General features: G+C 48.9%; 2 protein-coding genes and 1 long non-coding RNA gene across 6 annotated transcripts in view; 2 read left to right on the forward strand and 1 right to left on the reverse strand.

The window, feature by feature from the left end:
• Positions 1–4,079, forward strand: part of CFAP61 (cilia and flagella associated protein 61) — an 86,754-nt gene extending 82,675 nt beyond the window's left edge. For 2 of the 3 annotated variants that reach the window (XM_057381704.1, XM_057381686.1), the window contains one exon: positions 3,885–4,079. In XM_057381704.1, coding sequence (XP_057237687.1) covers positions 3,885–3,967 — 83 coding nt within the window. In that variant the 3' untranslated portion in view covers positions 3,968–4,079. The remainder of the gene's footprint in view (positions 1–3,884) is intronic. The other variant, XM_057381696.1, reaches the window with a different exon arrangement.
• Positions 4,080–5,178: 1,099 nt separating this feature from the next.
• Positions 5,179–9,446, forward strand: LOC130582798 (uncharacterized). Its single transcript, XR_008966345.1, has 3 exons — positions 5,179–8,837; positions 8,950–9,070; positions 9,245–9,446. It is a non-coding gene; the product is annotated as an uncharacterized LOC130582798 (long non-coding RNA).
• The window catches only part of RALGAPA2 (Ral GTPase activating protein catalytic subunit alpha 2), a 92,715-nt gene continuing 81,728 nt past the window's right edge, over positions 8,781–19,767 (reverse strand). Inside the window, exons 38-40 of one of the 2 annotated variants that reach the window (XM_057381674.1) lie at positions 18,696–18,817; positions 11,751–11,789; positions 8,781–8,806 (exon numbers count right to left, since the gene is read on the reverse strand). In XM_057381674.1, coding sequence (XP_057237657.1) covers positions 11,785–11,789; positions 18,696–18,817 — 127 coding nt within the window. In that variant the 3' untranslated portion in view covers positions 8,781–8,806; positions 11,751–11,784. Of the gene's footprint in view, positions 8,807–11,750; positions 11,790–14,485; positions 18,818–19,767 lie in introns of those variants that run through there. The other variant, XM_057381666.1, reaches the window with a different exon arrangement.

Consider the following 19,767-nt stretch of genomic DNA (forward strand, 5'->3'; position numbering starts at 1 on the left):
ATTTCGTTCCTTTGCTCCGGTTTTTATCGATGTGAACAGATCAAACCGCTCGAGAGAAACGAGCGTTTCCTTTAGTGTAGCCACAAATGCCTTGACTCTGCTGTTGATGGTCTCCAGAAAATGCTGTAGAAACTGCCTTAACTGTGACATGCCAAGTTTCTGTTTCTGTTCGTTTTGCCCTTACTAAGGTAGTTTATAAGTTGTCTATCTGTATATGTTGGTTTGAGTAATTATGTTATTTATTCGTTATTTATTTATATTAATTATGAAGATTGATATTATTTGATTGCAGATATTCTAATGCGCTTTTTTTTGTTTCCTTGCCTGCCATTTCACTGTGCATTTTAGAAGATCTTTTTTTTCTAAAGGGATCTGCTAAAAAGGTTTTAACTTTTATACCTAGAATAACACATGATCTTAACCATTTTATCCCGTGCAACCAACAGCTCTTACTTTTAGATGCAATCTCTTTTTCTACACACATTATTTTCTTAACTGTTAGCTATTTATAGAGTGCTTCGATAGAACTGTTTCAACTGTATAATTATTTACTATTCAAATAAAATATTTTCAAATTCAAGTGTGCCCCCACCCCTCTTGCTTCTCCCTGCCGGGCTGGCCCTGGGGGCTTGGGGGGGCTGGCACCCCTCTCCACACTGCAGCTGGCAGGGTGCCTCCATAGGCACCAGCCTGCTCTGCACCGTTTGATGAGATTAATTAAAAAGGAATTAAAGGGAGGACAAGAGTCGGGTGTGGCGTGGCTGGTCTGGGGGAAGCTGCCCCTGAGCAAAAGGGTCCTCTGGCTGTCAGCCGGAGCCTCAGCCCTGYCCCTGCTGCAGCCGGCACTGGGCACAGTCYGCCCTGTGCTCTGCTGCTGGGGAAAGCTGGCAGGGACCTTCCCTGGAAGGTGTTGCAGGRAAAACTCAAGGAGAGGCAGCACCTGTAAGCAGACAACTTGTAGAAATCCCTGCCCAGGAGGGCTGTGCTGTTTGCTGGGTGGCTGTCAGTGTGCTTGGCACTGAGGTGTGGGGTTCAGGGGCAYGGTAGAGCAGCGGCATCCTGCTTTAGCCCTGAGCTGTGGAGCCTGGTGCAAGGAAGGCCAGGCATTTGTCTGCTTCCTAGCARGGCTGGAGCCTGCTGCTGTCTGATCCTTGCACCCTGCAGTGGGATTTCTGCAGCATCTTTCTATARCTGTATATAGATACATACCTATATACTTAGACCAACTGACTGATCTCAATCTCTGGGGCTTGTGTTTGTATATGGAAATGTCACAGGTTTGGTCAGAATTGTTGTAAAATCTGTGTAAGTGGGGAAGGTGTGTGCTGGGTTAGTGAAATCTSTCACAGACAGGTGTTGCATGCACCTGTACTGTCTCCCTCTCTGCCAGCAGGAGAAGGTACAGAGCCAATCTCAATGGCATGCAAATGTGCCTGGCAGCCCCAAGAGCAAATCCCTGCTCCCAAATTGGTGTGTGAAGGGCCAAGGGACTGCTAGGACTTGGTGTGGGCAGAGGGGCTGCTCTGTCTCGGGGCAGCAATGCCTTTGAGGCTTTGGCTCCCTGGAAGAGTTTTCCAGTCTGTTCCTACAATCTTCTCTCACCTAAAGGCTCCTAACCCTGATTCACCATGGGGAAAGCAGGTGGTGGAGCTTCCTGGAGGAAAGTTTACCAGGAATTGCTTGAGTATTTTTGATGTAGCAAAGCTTGTAGAGAAAKAACATCTTTCTAGAGAAAGATTTTTTTKGKTKGKTKGKTTTTTTKRGKTTTTTTTTTYCTTGTTCAGTCAGGCTGAACAGTACCAGTGTATGGGTACGCTCCTGCTGTCTTGATTCCTAGGAAACCAACTTGGTTATGCCAGGTGTGACTTCAGGCATAGGCAAAGTTATGGTTTTAGCTGTAAATCAATACACTGGAAAAGAACACAGCCTGAGAGACAGGCAGCAAAGCCTGCCTGGCAAGAGGTGCAGTTTTGCTTTTCCTGGCTTCCCTGGCCTTGGAAAGCCCCAAATCGTGGGCTGTTGCAGATGGTGTCACAGCTGTCTGWGGACTGGGCTCTGTGCTCCCCGGGGGGACTTTGCCAACACACATGGCTGTCCTCTCAGGCCACTGGACGTCATTTCCAGAGCGATGCCCCGGGCATCCTCCGGAGAAACCTAAAGGCTCCATCCACACTGTCACAGCAGTGTCCCTGCTGAAATCCATGCTCGAAGWCTGTGGCACCAACAGGCCACAAAAYGCCTTTATACCRCTGTGCATTTCCTGATAGTCAGGTAAATCCTTRTCTGTCCTGGTAAGAATCAGTTGACATTGCTGGGGCCAGAATTCCCCAAGTTYTTAGAACTGTCTGGGTAGCCATGAGCCACTGACCCATTGCATCTCCTGCTGAGCAGAAAGTGATTAGTGGAGACTCCTGTGCTGGGGAGGAGTAAGGAGAGGTGGCAGTGGAGTACATTRGAAATGGCTGTGTTCATCATCCCATCCTAAAAGGGGTGTAATTTTCTTTTGGCATCACTGGGCTGCAGCAGTCTGGGCAGAGCTGAGGTGCCTTTGTGTCTGCAGCCTGTCTCCCCTTGCCTGCACCGCCAGGTCTTTGTGAGGGTGAGCCTCAACTGCACGAGAGTTTCTGGAGAGGGTCCTTTGTGAGGGTGAGCCCTGAATACCCGAGGGGTTTTTCAGGGCACCATCGGCACCGTTCCGCGTCTCTTGACACACTGGCAGTGAAGGGCATTGCACTGCTGTGACAGGTCACAAAGCCACCCGCTCACATCAGCCTCCTTTGGGACAGTATTTTGGGGATGGATCTGTCCCTGTCCCTCACCAGTTTGTCCCTTGCACCGTCCCACTGCCCAGGCCTCCAGCACTGGACCTCTGCTGGGCTCTGCCTTCTCCTGTGTCTGTGAGGTTCCCAGCCCACGTGTAGCTCAGTGGCTGTGCTGGGGGCCGAGCAGCGCGGCTGAAYCCGGAGCTCTCTCAGTCGCAGCTCCTGGGAATGCAGGAAGATGGTGGGTGCCATGTCCTGGCTACCCGGCTGGCCCGCACTGCACAAACAAAGCCTCCTGCTGTCAGCTAACAAATCGATTGCTGATGACTCTCTGTGCATCCAGCAGGAACAGGTTTGGGCACCATGGAAAATACTGATCCTGCCCCAAACATGACGCAGTGGAGGCAGCTGTCRCGGAGGCTGCTCACGCTCTGTGCATGCGGGCAGAGGGGTTTGCCCACCGTGCCGGAGCCTTCCTCATCTCCGAGCACCGAGAATGAAYGTGTGCTTCTGGGACGGAGTGTGAGCACAGGGGAATGAGCTGGGGAGATTAGGCAGAGGAACCTGCAGGGTCCTGAGCAATGAAGCGTGGATCCCTGAGTTGGTGGGGAGCTGGGGTGAGCTGCTCTGGCCCTCAGAAGCAGTCTGGAGGCTGTTTGTCCCCCAGGGTAGGTTTTTATGGGTTTTGGTACCAACACCATGGCCCCTCGCAGCTATCAGTGCAGTAGGGCACCTGTCAGCTGCCCCGCTGGATGGACTCACTGGGTAACACAGCTGAGCACAGCTCAAGRTTTTGGGGGACCTGAGGCACCCAGGCAGCACCCTTGGTGAAGGATCTGGGTGTGCAGGCGCATCCTGCACATGGCATTCAAACACCTCAGATCCTCCCATGCAGGTAAGAACCCTCATCAGGGTTTWAAATGGTTTTAATAAAATGTAATTTACAATCCACTTAACCAATGTCTGCCTCTGGCAGCATTTGATGCATTAATCATTGAGCTGGGCTGTGCCAAGTGTGGCTGGGCTGTCCTGACCAGCTCCAGGCTTGATTCTTATGTGTGCCGTTGGATCCGAGTTCTGGGCTGCCCCAGCGCTGCTCTGACCGTGCTGTTTTCTCCCCAGCAGGCAGGAAGGGACCGAAGCCGGGCGGAGCCGGGCACAGCGGCGGCAGCGGGAGCCCTACACCGGCACAGGGACCCTCGTAGGAATGCATCCTCCCAACACGGTAATTRGGACATTATTTTCAGCAGCCTGGTCCAGTTGAACCACCTGTTCCTCTTAAAAAAGAATCACTCTTTTTAAGCTTCAATAAAGCACCCTCGCAGCTCTGAAGGTGAGGGCATGCACAGCCCAGTCCGTTTCTGCCCGGCTCTTGTGCTGTGCTGCTCTGCTGAGGTTTTTCAGCCTTTTTTAGGGAATTGGGAAGGTGACAGGGAGGATTTAACCAGAGGAAAGGCTCTGCCTGCTCTGTAGCAGGCACTGGTACGGGGGAGAGAGGGAACATGGCTCAGCTGCAGATTAGAACAGGTTCTGCTTTCTCAGCCTATGGGACCACAGTGTTTTATTGGCTCATTTTACAGTTTTTTAGAGGGAAATTGCCTGTAGCACACCACCAGTTCAATGCCAAATGTGAAGAAAATGCTGTACAGTTGGGGATGTCTGAATTGGGAGGTTTTGGTTTAGTTACACACACACAGAAGAAAATCAGAATTTATTACGTACAATAAATTATGTTTTGCATTTGCCTCATCCTGGAAGTGTTCAAGGCCAGGTTGGACRGGGTTTGGAGTGACTTGGGATAGTGGAAGGTATCCCTGCCTATGGCAGGGGGCTGGAATGAGCTGAGCTTTATTGGTGCCTTCCATCCCAAACTATTCTAGGATTCTGTGATAAATATAAAAATCTATTCCTTTTGTAGCAGTATATTCTATATWGATGATCTATCTAGGTAGACTTCAGACTATGTAGACAGTTTATAATGCATTATGTGTATTATATAAATGCATATTATACAATATATACTAATATATATGTTATATATTGTCAATTAATGCATATTAAATACATTCTATACAGTACATAATATCATATATGCATTAATATAATTACTGATACATTGCCAATATTGATGTAATGAAACACTATTGTTTGAAAGGAGGTTTTGTCAGCTCTGCTGCCAGGATTTGTGTTCTGTGGAGGACAGAGTGTAGGTGCACAGATGTGTGCACACCTGGCATATCCACTATACATACATGGTCTGTTATTTATTGTATGTATATAGTGCACTGACTATTCYTTGATGCACATTAGATATGTGTCAAATATTACACGTTCATTATAAAATGTTATACAGAATTCATACATTGCTGATATGATTTATATGATTTCTTATACATATATATATACATATATATACATATATATGCAGACAATATTATAGTTTGTAAAGTAATGTTATAGTTTATGTCATTATGTGTACATATAGCTAAAATATACACCGGGGATGTGTGCATATGCAGATATACACATATAATATAAATGTAGTATGTTGTATTTATGTAACCTATAACCCATTTTTTTGATAAAATTATTACCTTTATATTCAATATTTAATATTAAAACAGGTATTAATGAGATAAAACAGTGCATATATACGACATTGTGTAATATATAATGCATATCACATTACATACCTTGTATTATACATGGATGTAGATCACAGATTACATAGATTATCCTTAATGTAATAATATATACATATTGCATCCATGTGTATTTAATACCTATAATATAGATTCTAGCTAATAAAACATATAGATATATAATATCAAATATTATATATAATTGAAATACTATTGCATGTAATATACTGAACATAAGATACCTAATATATTTTGTATAATTATATTAATATATAGCTACAGGACTATTAATAGGTATAGGGGCMTATTAATAGGTATAGGAATAAGATAATACCTATACAAATGTTTGTTAAAAATGTTAGGCAYCCTTCTAAAGCTGAAGGAAGGCACAATTAGAAGGAATATTGGGAGGAAATCCTTGGCTGTGAGGGTGGTTTAGCCCTGGCACAGGTTTTCAGAGAAGCTGTGGCTGCCCCATCCCTGCAAGTGTTCCAGGGCAGGTTGGATGGGGCTTGGAGCAACTTGGGATAGTGCCTGCTGTGGCAAGGGTGGAGTAAGATGAGCTTTAAGTTCCTTTCCAACACAACCCATTCTGGAGCTCCATGGTAAGTATMAATTAATTTATATATTATTTAATTAATTATTCTTAATGCCATTTTGGTGGCTGCTGCTGCAGCTGGAGGAGGTGAGGGTTCCTTGGGCCTGTGTTGCTGCCCTGTGGAGGGTGCTGAGCTGTGCAGGAGCCATGTGCTCTCGGTGTTCTGGCTGTAGCTGCCCCTGTACCAGCCTGCTGCAGGGGCAGTGAGGATACACGGCTGTGCCAGCCCTGGGTGAGGGGCACCGCCCGCTCCGAGGGCTGCCAGCACAGCCCCTGAGCACTGACCCCTGCTTGGCAGAGTAGCTGGGCCCTGCCTGTTTTCCAGCTGCACACGAGGGTGGTGCTGGGCCTGGGGCAGGGATCCTCCTTGGGAAAGGCAGGTGGAAGCAGGGCTCCCAACGGCTCCATTGTGTGTGCAGTTATTTCTGCAAAGGAAGCTTTATTTGGAGCCATCTGGATTAACTCTGTTTCTGGCCAGAGCACCTCTAATTTAGGGGAGGACTTTAGGAAGGCAGATTTCCAGGTGTCTTTTCAGACATCATTATGGCTGAGTGCAGGTCCTTTCATTTGCTTAAGGATTGTCTCTGTAGAGAAGAAAATCACCATTAGAAACATCTTGTTTTTAATGCTGATGCGAGGGGTTTGGCCATGAGGCATTGCCCGGAAGCAGGACATTGGCGTCTGGGGGTCCCAAGGGTCTGTCACTGTGCTTGGTGCCATGGGCAGGGCTGSGCTGGCAGGAGGTGCCATCCTGCAGGGTGGCAAAGGGCACTGCTGCCACATGGGGCACGACCATGGGTGCCCATGTGTCAGTCACAGCGCAGTCTGAACTCCTCAAGAGCACTCCAATCTGGAACACTGCTGCTGGCTCTGCACCCGGCGGCTGTTCCTGCAGCTGTGGCTCCAGCAGAGAGGGACAAAGCACGCRTCCAGCAGGGACTGTCCCTGTCCCCTGTGAGCCAGCCCTGCACACCCACGGCACCCGCAGCAGCTGGGCCCAGGCAGCACCACTGGCATCACTGAAGTTCCAGCCCCGGCACCTCCCGCCATCCGCCACACACCACACAGGTACGCGCCTTTTATTGCTCTGGGGAGAAATTTTATTGTGAGCAAAGATTTTATTCATTTTGTAAGGGATAACAGAGTGGCTTTGTCATCCAGTTCAGGGTGCAAAACCACAATGGAATTTATACAAATTAATAATTTTTTAACATCAGGAAACACAATTTTCATCAAATTCTTCCCTGAATTAGAGATGCATATTGCTCTAAGGAGAAAGGGSTCCTTACTCAGAAGAATGCCTTTGAAATTGTTTCAGACCAGCTATTGGATAGCTAAGGGCCAGGCAGCCTTGCCTGTCCAGCCCTGAAAGTAAAATAAATTAAAATACACCTTATATTTTCTAAATTCCTTCACTGACAGAAAATGAATAGAAAGCAAAATCCARCTGTGAAGCAGAAAATCAAACTGGYCATCTGAGCCCTCAGTGACAGAGGCTCCTTCCCACAGCTGTACTGGGCGARTTCCTGTCAGGGGCCAGGAGCTGCTGCCCCTCGGGCCCAGAGCACACGGCAGAGCTCAGGGGCCACCTCGCCATCACTGACCATGGCTGGAATGTGCTCCACAGGTACACAGCAGCCCTGAGCCAAGCACTGGCACTCAGACAGACAGATGGCCATAACACCAACTGTAAGTGCAAAAACAAATGGGGATCCAACRGGCATTTCCCAAAAAATGCAATCCCTTTGCTTAAAGCAACTCCCATTCTGTTGGGAGGTGTGTGTGTGAGTGCCCAGGATCAACAAAGCAGCAGTAGGACAGGGCTCTTTGCTGCTGGATCTGAGATTTTTGTTGCTTTAAGATACTGGGGATTTAGCTATAAAAATTTTCACCCCATTAACCTACAACACGTGTAGACCAAAACACATCAGCTACTGCCAACACGAGCTCTGCTCACTACAGCAGGTGTTGGAAGACACCTCGAGTCCTCAAAGGCCTTCAGCTGTGTTGTCCCCCAGCTACAGACAGGTCACAGCCTGCTKGGACAAGGTGAGGAGGCTACCCAGTTCTTCACATTGTGCTGGGAAGGGGTCATAGCAGGAGTGTGGCTTTTGCTCTTCTACAAGGGATTTGCTTATTTTTGTTTCTCTGGGGAGCAGTTCCAGTGCACAGCCATCACATACACCATGGAAAGGCCACAGTGCTTCCACGGCAGGACAGCAGAGACTGGGGAGCTTCTCCCTCATCCACCTGTGTGCCAGCAGGGAACATTTAGGACCTGGCTAATCATGGGAAAACCTCAATTTAGAAGAAATTCCCTAATGCACAGGTAAGTGCTGCCTGGAATGACTAAAGCAATGCTCTAAGGGTACATTAAATAACTGGTTTCAGTGCTGGTTCACGACCCGTGGCTGCAGTGCCTGCGCCCAGGCATTCAGGGTCCTTGCTCACCTGGTCCCAGTGCAGTCGTGATGGTGACACAGGTGACACCTGATCCCCAGCCATGTGTGTGTCCAGACTGGGGAAAGGCCATTTCCCAGAGCAAACCCCTGGCCCGGCCCCTTCATGAYGTGTTCACGCAGAATTGCCCGTTCTGATCTGTGCTCAGGTGCCTCGGCTGCCATGGCCGCAGCTCTGTGCTCCAGGGCCTCAGCTGGATGCCTTGCTGAGGGCACTGGCGGAGCGGCGGAGCTTCCCAGAAACCCTGCTCCTGGAGGCACACGGCAGCACGGGCGAGGGCGGCTCCACCAGCTCCACACCGATGGTGACAGTGAGGTCAGCGCTTGCACTTGTGGTGAGGCAGCCTGGAAAACAGAGCGGGCAGGGAAAACCCAGGTGAGGACAGAACAGCCTGTGCGCCTCAGAATAAGTGTGGCACAGCACAGCCCTTCCCTCACCTCTTCCCAGCTTCTCCTGGGGATCACTCAGGTGAACTTGACCTTTATAGGAGAAATCTCCAGGCAGCTGAAGAACTGCCATAGCACACTTCACAGAGAAAGCAGGGATTTCTCTTTCCCAACTCACAGAAGTGAGGAGCAGTGAGGCCATGAGGGGCTGTCAGCGTCCAGGTGAGCAATGAGTCCCTGAGTGTCACCCCCTTTTGGTCTCACAGCCCCTGATGGTTCTCAGGGCCCCAAGAGCCCCATGGGAGGGATCCTGTTCACTCGAAGCTCCCAACAAACACACAAAATAGGTCTGTGAGGGTGATACAGAACTGGTTTTTGCTGTGTGTCACTCAACAGCTTTTGTGTATTTGGCCTGTTACGGAGAGCTGGAAATGAGCATCTCTAGCATGAGAGCTGGCATGGAACTCTCCCTAGAAGTTTCCTTAACCTCTGGAAAAATCCTAAAGAATAATTTCTTCCAATTCCACAACATAACAGGTACCCTTGTTACTGGTGGCATACGGTAACCACTGGGGAAGGGTCTCAGGGGGCCATGGCTATGTGGGGTTTCGCCTTGCTGTTGAGTCACCTGTCGGTTATTCCCCAGAGGCCAGGCGTGCCCAGGCTAGCTGAGGGGGGAACAGGTGAGCACATGGTCATTAAATGAGACACTAATGACCAAAACCAGGTGACACCCTGCCCTGCTTCTGCTGCTGAGGGCTGGACCTGTCCCAAAGCATTTCCCGCGGGAACACTGTTTCATCAATTCCCTCAGGAAACAGTATTTTTAAACCAKGTTGCACTTCTCTCCCAAAGCGTAACACAAGTTTTTTTATTACAGGTAGGAAGGAGAAGGGACATCCTCACAGCCAGGCAGGGAGAGCACAGGGAGATTCTGAACCTGCGCCAACGGCTGGCGCTGGTGCCACCTCCTCAGAACTTGTGATGGTTCTGTTTTGCAGAAACAGACTTAACTTCCAATGCAACAACTGACTCCATCCTCGGCTTGTACCTTTATTTGCTCTTAGTTCCTGTGCCTGGCCAGGCTGCAGTTCTTCAATCCTCTTTTCACCTTYCCTAGCCCAGGTAAATCTCAAACATGTGCAAAATGCCTCAAAGTGCAGCCAGGGCCTTGGCTGAGGCTGCCCATGGCTCAGCTATCCCCTGGGCACAGGTGAGCAGGGCAGTGTCCTTGCAGGACAGGTGGGRACATGGCTCTGGGTCTTTGTGTCAGCAGGACAAGCCCTTGKCTGCTGTCTGAGGRACAGACACATCCCAGCTCTGCTGCRCTTYCAGYGTGAGKTATAACCTGTCCTTCTGCTTGAGCAGCTCTGGATGTTTGAGGGACTCAAAAAGAGGAGTGGAACAGCAGCAGCACAGCCCCAAGTGTGAGCCCCCTCAGCCTGCTTGCAGCCCTGCGTTTGCATTTCAAAGACAGCCCTTACTTACCAGATTGGTTCTCTGAGACAACTGACTGAGGGGAAATAGCACATTTTWAAAAGGTGGAAAGTGTGACTTAGCCTGTAATGGCATTTTCTGTGAAAAATGCGGAGCTGTCAATTTTGGATTAAAAACAAAACCTGTGGTGCTATTGGCTGGGGAGAAAAGTGTGGGGGAGGGAAGGGCTGTGAGGGAGGTGTTGTACTTGACATTCCTGCAGTGAGGCAGAATGGCAGATGGTCAAAATAATACAGTTTTCTCCAAATGGACGAGCTGAAGCAATGCTCGTGGAGTGCTAAACAAAGCCGTGTGTGCAAAACAGGCAGGTGGGGCTGTGGCCAGGCACACCAYGGCCAGGAGCACCCACGGCACATCCACCTCTGAGCCGGGGCATTCCGTCACTCCTGGCTTTCTTCTGGTGTATCCCAAGCTCTGCAACTGCCTCAGAGCTCCCCGAAACCACTGTGATTGATGGGGAGATGGCAGCTGCAGAGTGCACAAGCAAAAGCCACCCAGATAAAGGCTTCCATACAAATAATATAATTCCCCTCTCAAGCTGTCTGGCACAGGCTCTAATGACTTGGCCGTCTTGCAAGGGGGAGCCTGTGGAGTCAGAGAGGAGGCTCCGTGTGTTTGGCCGGGCCTGGAAGATGTTGGGTGCACCAGCAGTTGGGGTTAGGATGCCCCTGAGGCTCAGCTCAGGTTCATTTTGCAGTGTGACAGAGGAGGGTGTTTGCTCCTACACTTTTCCCAGAGGGTACTGGGCCAATATAAAAAGACCAGTGATAAAAAACAAATAGCAGATTGGAAGTAAAAAATAATAAATGACAGCAAACCCACCAACACCAGTGTCTGACTCGTGGACTAGTGAAGCCCTTAAAACTTGCAATTTAGCCAGGTAAGTGGAATTTTCAAAAAGGTGAAAAAAACCTACCAAAAGCTGCCCTGCACCTGCTCCCTGGATGTCTCATGGGTGAGCACAGCCACAGCGGAAGCACCACRCAGTTCTGTAGGAACTGGCGACAGGGGCCAGGTTGGCTCCTGGCAGTCCTGGCAGTTCCAGCTCAGGTCACACACACGCAAACAGGCCCAGCCATCACCAAATGCTTCCCTGGCTCGCGGGGCACAGGGCACGAGCAGACAGGGACAGGCAGAGACAGACCCCAGCAAACTGCACATGGAGGAGAGGAGGCAGAGCCACATGTGGAGCATGGGAGGCTCGAGGCACACGCGGAGCAGAGCGGAGGAGGCAGAGCCAAACATGGAGCGAAGGAGGCACGAGGCGCACGCAGAGGCAGAGCACAGGAGGCAGAGCTGAACATGGAGCAGAGGCGGCAAAGGAGGAGGAGGAGGAGGAGGGGAAAAAGAGCTGTTAGTGATGAAGCGCAGTAGCAGAGGGGCCTGCGGGAAGCATCGCTCTTACCTGTGGCCATTACTGTACCGAAAGCGTTAACACTCTAATCTAAAGGGAGAGAACAAAAGCGTGTCAGTGCAGGACCAGCACCCCATCACTGCTGCGCTCACACCAGCCCAGCACGGCACGCCCCACTAACAGTGGGAAGGGGAGCTCCCCTCAGCCCTCAGGGATCTGCAGAAACACGGACCCACGCACTTCCTCCTTGGGTCTGCGGATTGAAACAATCACGGGAGGGAATGTTGGCAAAAATTGGAATGAATAATCATTGTCAAACCTGTTACCATGAGATGGTGGGATGCAGCGGCTTCACACCTCAGCTCCATCTCAAGTACCATTGCTGGTCACACCATGTCAAACTGGGTAAAATCTCTGTGACACTATAGCTGGGTTAAAACTGCAGGAAGTGAGCAGTGTAACAATGCTGGTGCCACATAAATTTCCAGAGGGGGAAGTCCTCGAGTGCRTAAAACCCATCCATGGGCAGTCACACACCTGCACTCAAGACAAGACGTGCACTATGGAAGGCCTCTCACAGGGAGGGAGCATTAAGCTTTAAAAATACATTTCTTGCAGGAGGGATTAAAAACAGAGTTAAGAATATAGATAAAAGCACTTTAAATGTAGGGTTACCTTGCAGGAAGCTAGAGAGACATGTTATATTGTATCTTAAATCCACTCCACAGAATAAACCTGGTTTCTTCCCCAGGGCAGGGGCGCTAGGAATGGCCTTTTAGCCACTTCTAATGAAGCAGCTGAACATCCCTGAGAGCAAGGGTGGGTCTCCATGATCTGTAAGGATCCTGAAGATTGGTACTTGAGAAGACCCATGAAGTTTTCACATGGGCTGTGACCTGTTCCAGCCCCCCATTAACCTTTCAGCCAGGACAGGTCTGTGGAAATCTTTGTTTTCCTTCCTAGTAAATGCAAAGGTAGTAAAATTTCAGAGAGAATCATTGTAGTGAATCTGCTCAGCAWTCCTGCTTCCATCTGCCAAAGACARGCTCAAAGTACACTGTAAGTCCTGAGCCTGTGTGGAAGAGCCTATGGATAACTGAAGCTGGGTTAATCAAAGCTGCACACTTCCTGCAATACCTTGCAAAGCTTTAAGTGACACGGTATCTGACACTACAGGTTAATCAGGGGCAGAACAGACACTAAAACAGCACCCGCAGCTCCCAGCTCAGGTGGGACTGCCTGGCACCACCTTGGGCCCAGCCTCCACGGTTTGAGGGACTTGGAAATATGCCTGAGATGTACACACTGAAGTTTAATTACTCACAAGTTGGAGCAGCTGCTGATTAGTTCTGCAAGGCTCAGCCTCAGCCAGGGGGACCTGTCAAGCGCTGGGAGTTTTGTGGGTGTCAGAGGCAGAGCAGCCCAAGCCCTCAGCCCGAGCCCTCTGCATGCGTGTCCYGGTTCTGCTCCGCCTCTGCTCCAGGTCTCTGCCTGCGCCTCAGCGCAGAGGRAAAATGTGAAGGGGCCACATTGCCCGGAGCCTTCTCGGAGCTGACAGCTCGAGCAGCTGGAGCTGTCACCCGGCAGAAGAGATGGGCCTGTCAAGCTCGTATTTTCTTCCGTCCCAGTGCTGATTACTGGGATGAGCCCTCCCTCACTACCTTCTCTCCCAGAGAGCGTAGCTGAGGGAGCACCCTCTGAGCCAATCAATTACATGGCAAAGGCAGGGGTCCAGGCTGGGAGCCCTGATGTGGCTCACACTGCCTCACTGCTGGCGATCCTGAGGGAACACCAGGCTTGACAGGGAAGCAGTCCCCGCACCTGCCCAGCCTCGGGGGACAAGTTTGGACTGTCCACCCTTGGTGGTGACACAATGGACAGTGCCCCACACACTGAGCAGGCAGCCAGTTCCTTAGGGCTCTGCAGGGATGTGGACCCTCCAGAGCCAGGCCTGGGCTCCCGAGCATACACTTGCATCAGCTTGTTCAGCCACAGGAGCTGGAGGAGGGACAGAGCTGCTGCCCCCAGCGCTTTGTGGTAACTGTGACACTGCCAGACCATTCCTGACCCTCACAGGGACATTCAGATTTGGACAGAGCACTGAGAACCAAGAGCACACGGGCAAGGAGCAGCTCCCAAATCCGTTGGTGCCCCACAAGGGCAGCCCAGCTGGGACAGGCTCCAGTCTGCCGAGGATGAGGAACAACCTGGATTAGACAGGGGAAGCCAGACAGGTCCCTGTGCYTCATCCTGAATAGTCCTCACAGGGAAGCAGGGAGAAGAAAAAACCCTCAAGTCCTGTACCCTCCTGTGGTAACTCTCCTGGCTCCTCTGCTCCACTTCACTCAGCTTTTCCTCTTTGTTCACTGCCTGGACAACCTCCCCCACCGCGGCAGCACTGCACAGTGTTCCATCTCACCTGGCAGACCTCACACGTGCTCCGTGCTAGCAACAATCCCCTCTCCTACAAGTAACCAGGACACTTAGGAATTCCCTAAGTCCCATATATTAGAAACAAATTGTTCCGTTTCAGGCAACACTGACACAGATCAAAYCCGACCCTCAGCACGCACCGCATGTGCTGTGAAACCATGGCACAGCTACTCAGCTTCAGATGTGTATGTGTTTAATATTCCCAGAAAAATAGGCAAAATTCTCATATATATGCAGAACCTGGACAAAGATCTGACAAAACACCCTACAGAGCTTCAATGAAAAAGACAAAAGGACAAAAAACCCAAAGCAAAAAAACAAACAAAAAAAAAACAAAAAAAAAAAACCCCAAAAAACCAACCAAACTGAAGCTGAAGGAATCCTTGGCTCAGTTACCATTACAAAGAGTATCAGTCCTTCTTAAGACACCAGTTACTCTGGGTTTGGTTCTGTTTCTGCCGAAAATAAATTTTAAATCTACATGTCCAATTCAAATAATCCTTTTGCTTTAAAGTGGGAAAGATAAAGCTCAGTACTTAACAAAAAGTGGTTTAAAGCAAACCAGATCTTGTTCTCTGTACATTCAAATATTTTMTACAAGAACTTTACACATGTAAAAGTCCAGAGACAAAAGAAAAGCATGTGTCACCTTTGCAACAAAAAGGCTGCAAAATCTCGGGTTTATGTAAATCAGCAAGCATAGCTCCTGAGGCTTTAAAACCAGGGAATGCTGAAAACCTCTATAGTTCCTCGACTCAAGTGTTGCTCCTGGGCAATGTCATAATATTCATTAAAGAATCCATTTATCAACAGATACCACATGTCCAAGTTTTCCAGCACAGTTTTTCTGATGCTCCACTGAAAAGGATGCTTTAAAAACATTAAGCTGGAAAGAATCTGAGATGCTTTCCCTGCCCATTCCACACTATCCATTAGCAACTAAAAAAGCCAAGATTTACACTATATCCTCCCTGATAACGTTGAGTATTGTGCTTTATTTTCCAAGTCATTAGCATGCACAAGAATGACCTCATGGTGAACAGATGCACTTGGATATGGCAGTGATTAGATCAGTCCTCTCAGCAGTCAAGTGTGCCCGTTCCCATTAACTCCTGAGGCGCCGGTGGCAGCGCTGAGCTCGGGGGTTCCCTGGAAAGCGGGAACCTGCCCTGACGAGCACAAACCCCTCGGACAGAATGCTTGTGGTGGGAAAGCTCTGACTTGGGAGTTATCCTGGTGTCTCTGGCCCCTTCAACTTCCTAAGGTTAACACCGTGCTTTTGGCTGCTGATCTTACAAGAAAACRGCTCCAAGCCCCAAGGAACATGAGCCACAGAGGCAGCTGAAGTCAGGGCACTGTTCTGCCCACTTCAGCCTCACCAATTTTTTTAAAGAACACACAAATATATTGTTGAATGACTGTTTCTGGTTTTGGCTGAGGGAGCAAGAACAGCAGCTTAAAGCCCGTCCACTAAAAGGAGAGAAATCTTCAGAGGGAAAGGATGAAAATAATTCAATAGTGTTGGATTATGGAGGATTTCCTGGGCTGCCTCTCAAACCCYGCCTAATTAAAATACAGCATGTAATGCACCAGTTTAACAACAAAGGGCCCTATTCCCAGCTTTTGTTCCTAATCTGCACATCCCCTAACTGAGTTCGGGGATGGCCATTCTGCCTACRCGGCTGCACTTTCAACACTGAAGATATCGGGGCTATCTATGATCTGTACAGGGAGTTTAAGGCTCTGCTCCTGGAAACAGCAAAGGAGATCAACTGGACAATCTTCCTGCAGAAAATGTAGCACCTGCAGGACTGGTGACAGGGAGACTAAGCCACCTCTCACTCGAGTCTGGGGATGCATCCCGAGGGGCAGCATCAGAAAACACAAGAACATCCAGTTCCAATAATTATATCAYAGATCAGCGATACCCTGGTAATGTGTCACTGAGAGCTGTTTGATTCCTTTAATATTCCTGATTTTTCCTTACACTATGTTAACTCCTGAGAACAAACTGCACTTAGATAAGCAGCAGCCTTACTCCCTGACCCTATCTGCTGCACATGTGTTCACAGAGTGACAGGATCATACCTGAGGGGCATTGTAAGAATCAGATCAGATGAGAATTAATTTTAAATTTATCTGAGCAGTTTATGTTCAGCAGGGTTAGCAGYATCAGCTGGCTTGTCACCTGTGCCATCTCCATGCGTCCCACAGAGTCATCAAGGCTGGAAGACCTCAACAAGCCCAGTGGCCAACCCAGCATCACCAACATTACCCCAAAACCATGTCCTGATGCCTCCTGAACACTTCCAGATATGGGGACCCCAGTGCCTCCCTGGGCAGCCCGTGCCAGTGCCTGACCACTCCTTCAGGAAAAACGCTTCTTTTTATTTACTGTTCCCCGATTCATTTTTGCTGTTTCAGAATAGAAAAATGCCCTCTGTATTCCTAAGTGGCAGCAAGGTGATTCCTGCAGGTGCAGGACAGGTGGATCTATGCCTGAGCAGGCCTGGCCAGGGAAGAGCAGAGCTGCCAGGACTGCATCCAGCCTCCCTGCTGACTGCTAAGGGGCATCTGATGGAAAACATATCCCCATGGCCACAGCTGACACTGCCCTTGCTCATCACTGACTAAATATGCAAGAGAATCAGCAGGTAATGTGAGAAGACTCTCTGAAGCGGAGATTCTGACACCAGAAGTCATGGCTGGCCTCCAGTTTGTGAGCGAGAAATTAATTCTGAGGCTCAGAAGTATGAAAATTTGGACCTGACTGGGGCAGGCTTTGCACTTAAAAACAATTAAAATAATGAAATCATACCCGGGTACTTGTGATTTAACAGTGTTCTGAAATGCTCAGTTACTAGGAAACATTTTTAACTATGTTTGGCATACACAGTTTATCCTTCAGAAAGTGGGGCTGCTGAGGAGTCTGCCCTGTCTAACCACATTTGACACAACAACATGAAAAAGAACAACGCAAAAATAAAACACAACTATGCACAGAGCAAAACATTTAAAATATCCACGTTTCTATTTGCTGATACGTCGACAGAAAAACAATTCAAGTGCTATCAACCAACCCTGGGCACGCGCTGCGGTCCTATTGAAATGGGTGATTTTTTTGTCTCAGACTTTTGGCAGAGTGTATAAAAGAATTTAATGCACAGCTGTTCTACTTTTTAATGTAGGAAACATTAATCAAAGCTTTAAGTTATAAGCTTTCCTAGCGTTGTTTAGTATTCCAGTTCAGCAGAGATCAATAGATCCATCCCGCGTTCCCTGACGCCTCTCCAGGACGCAGAGGCGCGATTATGTAAATGGCCCCAGCTTCCTCCCCTCCTGCCAGCGCTTATCTCCAAAGCCTTCTGCCTGCTGCTCCTGGCCACCACTGCCCGGCCAGCACAGGCCTCTTATCTCCTCACAAAGCTCTGAGCACGCCAGGATCAGAGCCAGCAATGCTAGACAATGCTGCACTGCTGGTTTTATTCCTAAGTGACTTATTTGAGCAAATTTAATTTCTTCCTTCAGTGTTTCAGTTTAGATGGAAGATATCTGCTAACAAGTCAGGCTAAAGAGAAATAGAGCAGATGTCCTGCAACRTTTATACAGGTTGAAAATAATCTATTCAACAATCCAAAAGAGGAGCAGGGAATGATTAGAAAGTGCCAGTGTCACCCTAGTAGTATCAACGATGGATTAAGCAATCTGTGTTAGAGAGTCCAGCACATGGTGACCAGACACTTACTGGATGCTGGAAAAAAAAAAGTATTTTGAGGGCACTAGAAWTGTGCATTTCAGAGCCAAAGCTCCCTTTCAGGAGAGGTTCACTTAAACTCAATCAAGCGGGCTGGACAGCGATTGTGACTGCACACTAACTTAACCCTCCACAAGGCAYGCGAGGAACAAATTCCCGGAGTTCGGCACAATGCTGTCACCTCTCAGCAGGCCGATGACTGATGAGCACTGATGTGCACACACACACCCCACATATACCCACACCCCCATTACAAACCCCRCAGAGGCTCCAGGCCAGGTGCTGCAGGGCAGCCTGCAATGTGCCTGCCTGCATTGAAGGGATGTGCCCGCATCCCRCACGCCGCTGCGATTCCCTAACAGCACCCCGTTCCTGCGTTTCTTGTGCATTAATCCCTGACCCTRGTAGCTCGGCAGCATAATCCCCATTTAGCATTTGCAGCAGCTTCCCCTGCGAGCAACTATTTTTGATAAGTGAGCCCCGATTCAGGCCTCGCTTTTGAACAACATATTCCCAGCTCAGCAAGAACCCGGAGTCCTGAATGAGCTGGAGCCCATCACTGCGAGAAAGTTCATTAACCTCGCCGGAGTTGGGGGTTAACAGGATAGCTGAAGAAAGGAGCAGTRTGAATAGCTCTGATGCAAAACAAATTAAAATGAATGTCATCATTGCTTTTGATATTCATTAGTTGATTCAGGGGAAGAATAGTCTTCTTAAATTTGCAAGCATTTATCTACAAAAAACAGGTGTACATCTGCTGCTCAAGTGCTTCTTGGGGCTACAGAGAAGAATAAYGTGCAGAGACTCACCAGTTCCACCGAGGGAGTAGCTGGGAGAGGGAGAAAAGACCTGAGCGGCAAAATCCTCAAATGTCATCACTTCTTTGTGGTTCTGGATGATGGCTTCGAGATACAGAGCTCTCTCCTCGTAGCTGTGATGCCCCGTTAAGGAAAGGTGTGTGCAGAATTCAAGGCTGTCCCACAGCACCCCTGAGCACCGGCCCCCAGCCCCACATCCATTCCAACTGGGCTGGAATGGGGAGGGAACTGGACCAGAACTGCCCAATGGTTCTGAACAGGAGCAACAAGGATGGGATATATTCAGGGCTGTAAATTCAGRGTAACACCTTTGAGCTTCCTGACTGAGAAGCTGTGACTTGGGAGCTGCCGAGTGCAGGAGCAAAGCCCCAGACCAAAACCCACCATCACAGACAGGCTGTGGCATTACGGGAAGCTCCTGGCACACAATATTCTTGTTCCAATGACCAGATAAGTAAATGGATTGGAGAGAAAAGCTACAGGACAGAGAGGTACAACTCCCCCACATTCATCTGATTGCTGGACTTCTTAGAAGAAATTAGGCACAATAAACACAATTCCAAAAGCATGACGGTTATATTTAGGGCAGGTGCTAGAAGGTGCAACCTTATGCATCCCATATAAATGATGCAGAGTGGACAAACCCAGCCCACAACTTGCATGCATTATGGCCTGAATAATACAAACAACAAAGCGAGCTAACATCGAGACTATTGCCTTTTAATTAAAACTCGGCAACCTGGAACACACAGCATTCAAATGTGTAATCAGAAACCAGTCACCAATAAAACTTACAAGCGTAACAAGCTGAAGCAACTTTCCAGCTGTCTTAATAGGACCCCTGCTTGCGGCAGCCTTTCACAGCAGAGAAAGCAAATCTTCCCCTTTTGTGTGCAGCTTCTGTCTGCTCAGAAGGTGAATCATACACTTCCAATAACAGGATAACGCCTGGGACAAATCTACAATGGGCTGGAGAGCCTCACGTATGAATTAGGGCTTGCAGGAGCCAGGATGACATCTCATTCTCCGTTTCCTCAGTGAAAACAAAAGTTTTCAGCGCCTC

The sequence above is a fragment of the Malurus melanocephalus genome, unplaced genomic scaffold (assembly GCF_030028575.1).
Source record: "Malurus melanocephalus ecotype Western Australia unplaced genomic scaffold, MMel_1.1 scaffold_13, whole genome shotgun sequence".
Classification (NCBI taxonomy): domain Eukaryota; kingdom Metazoa; phylum Chordata; class Aves; order Passeriformes; family Maluridae; genus Malurus; species Malurus melanocephalus.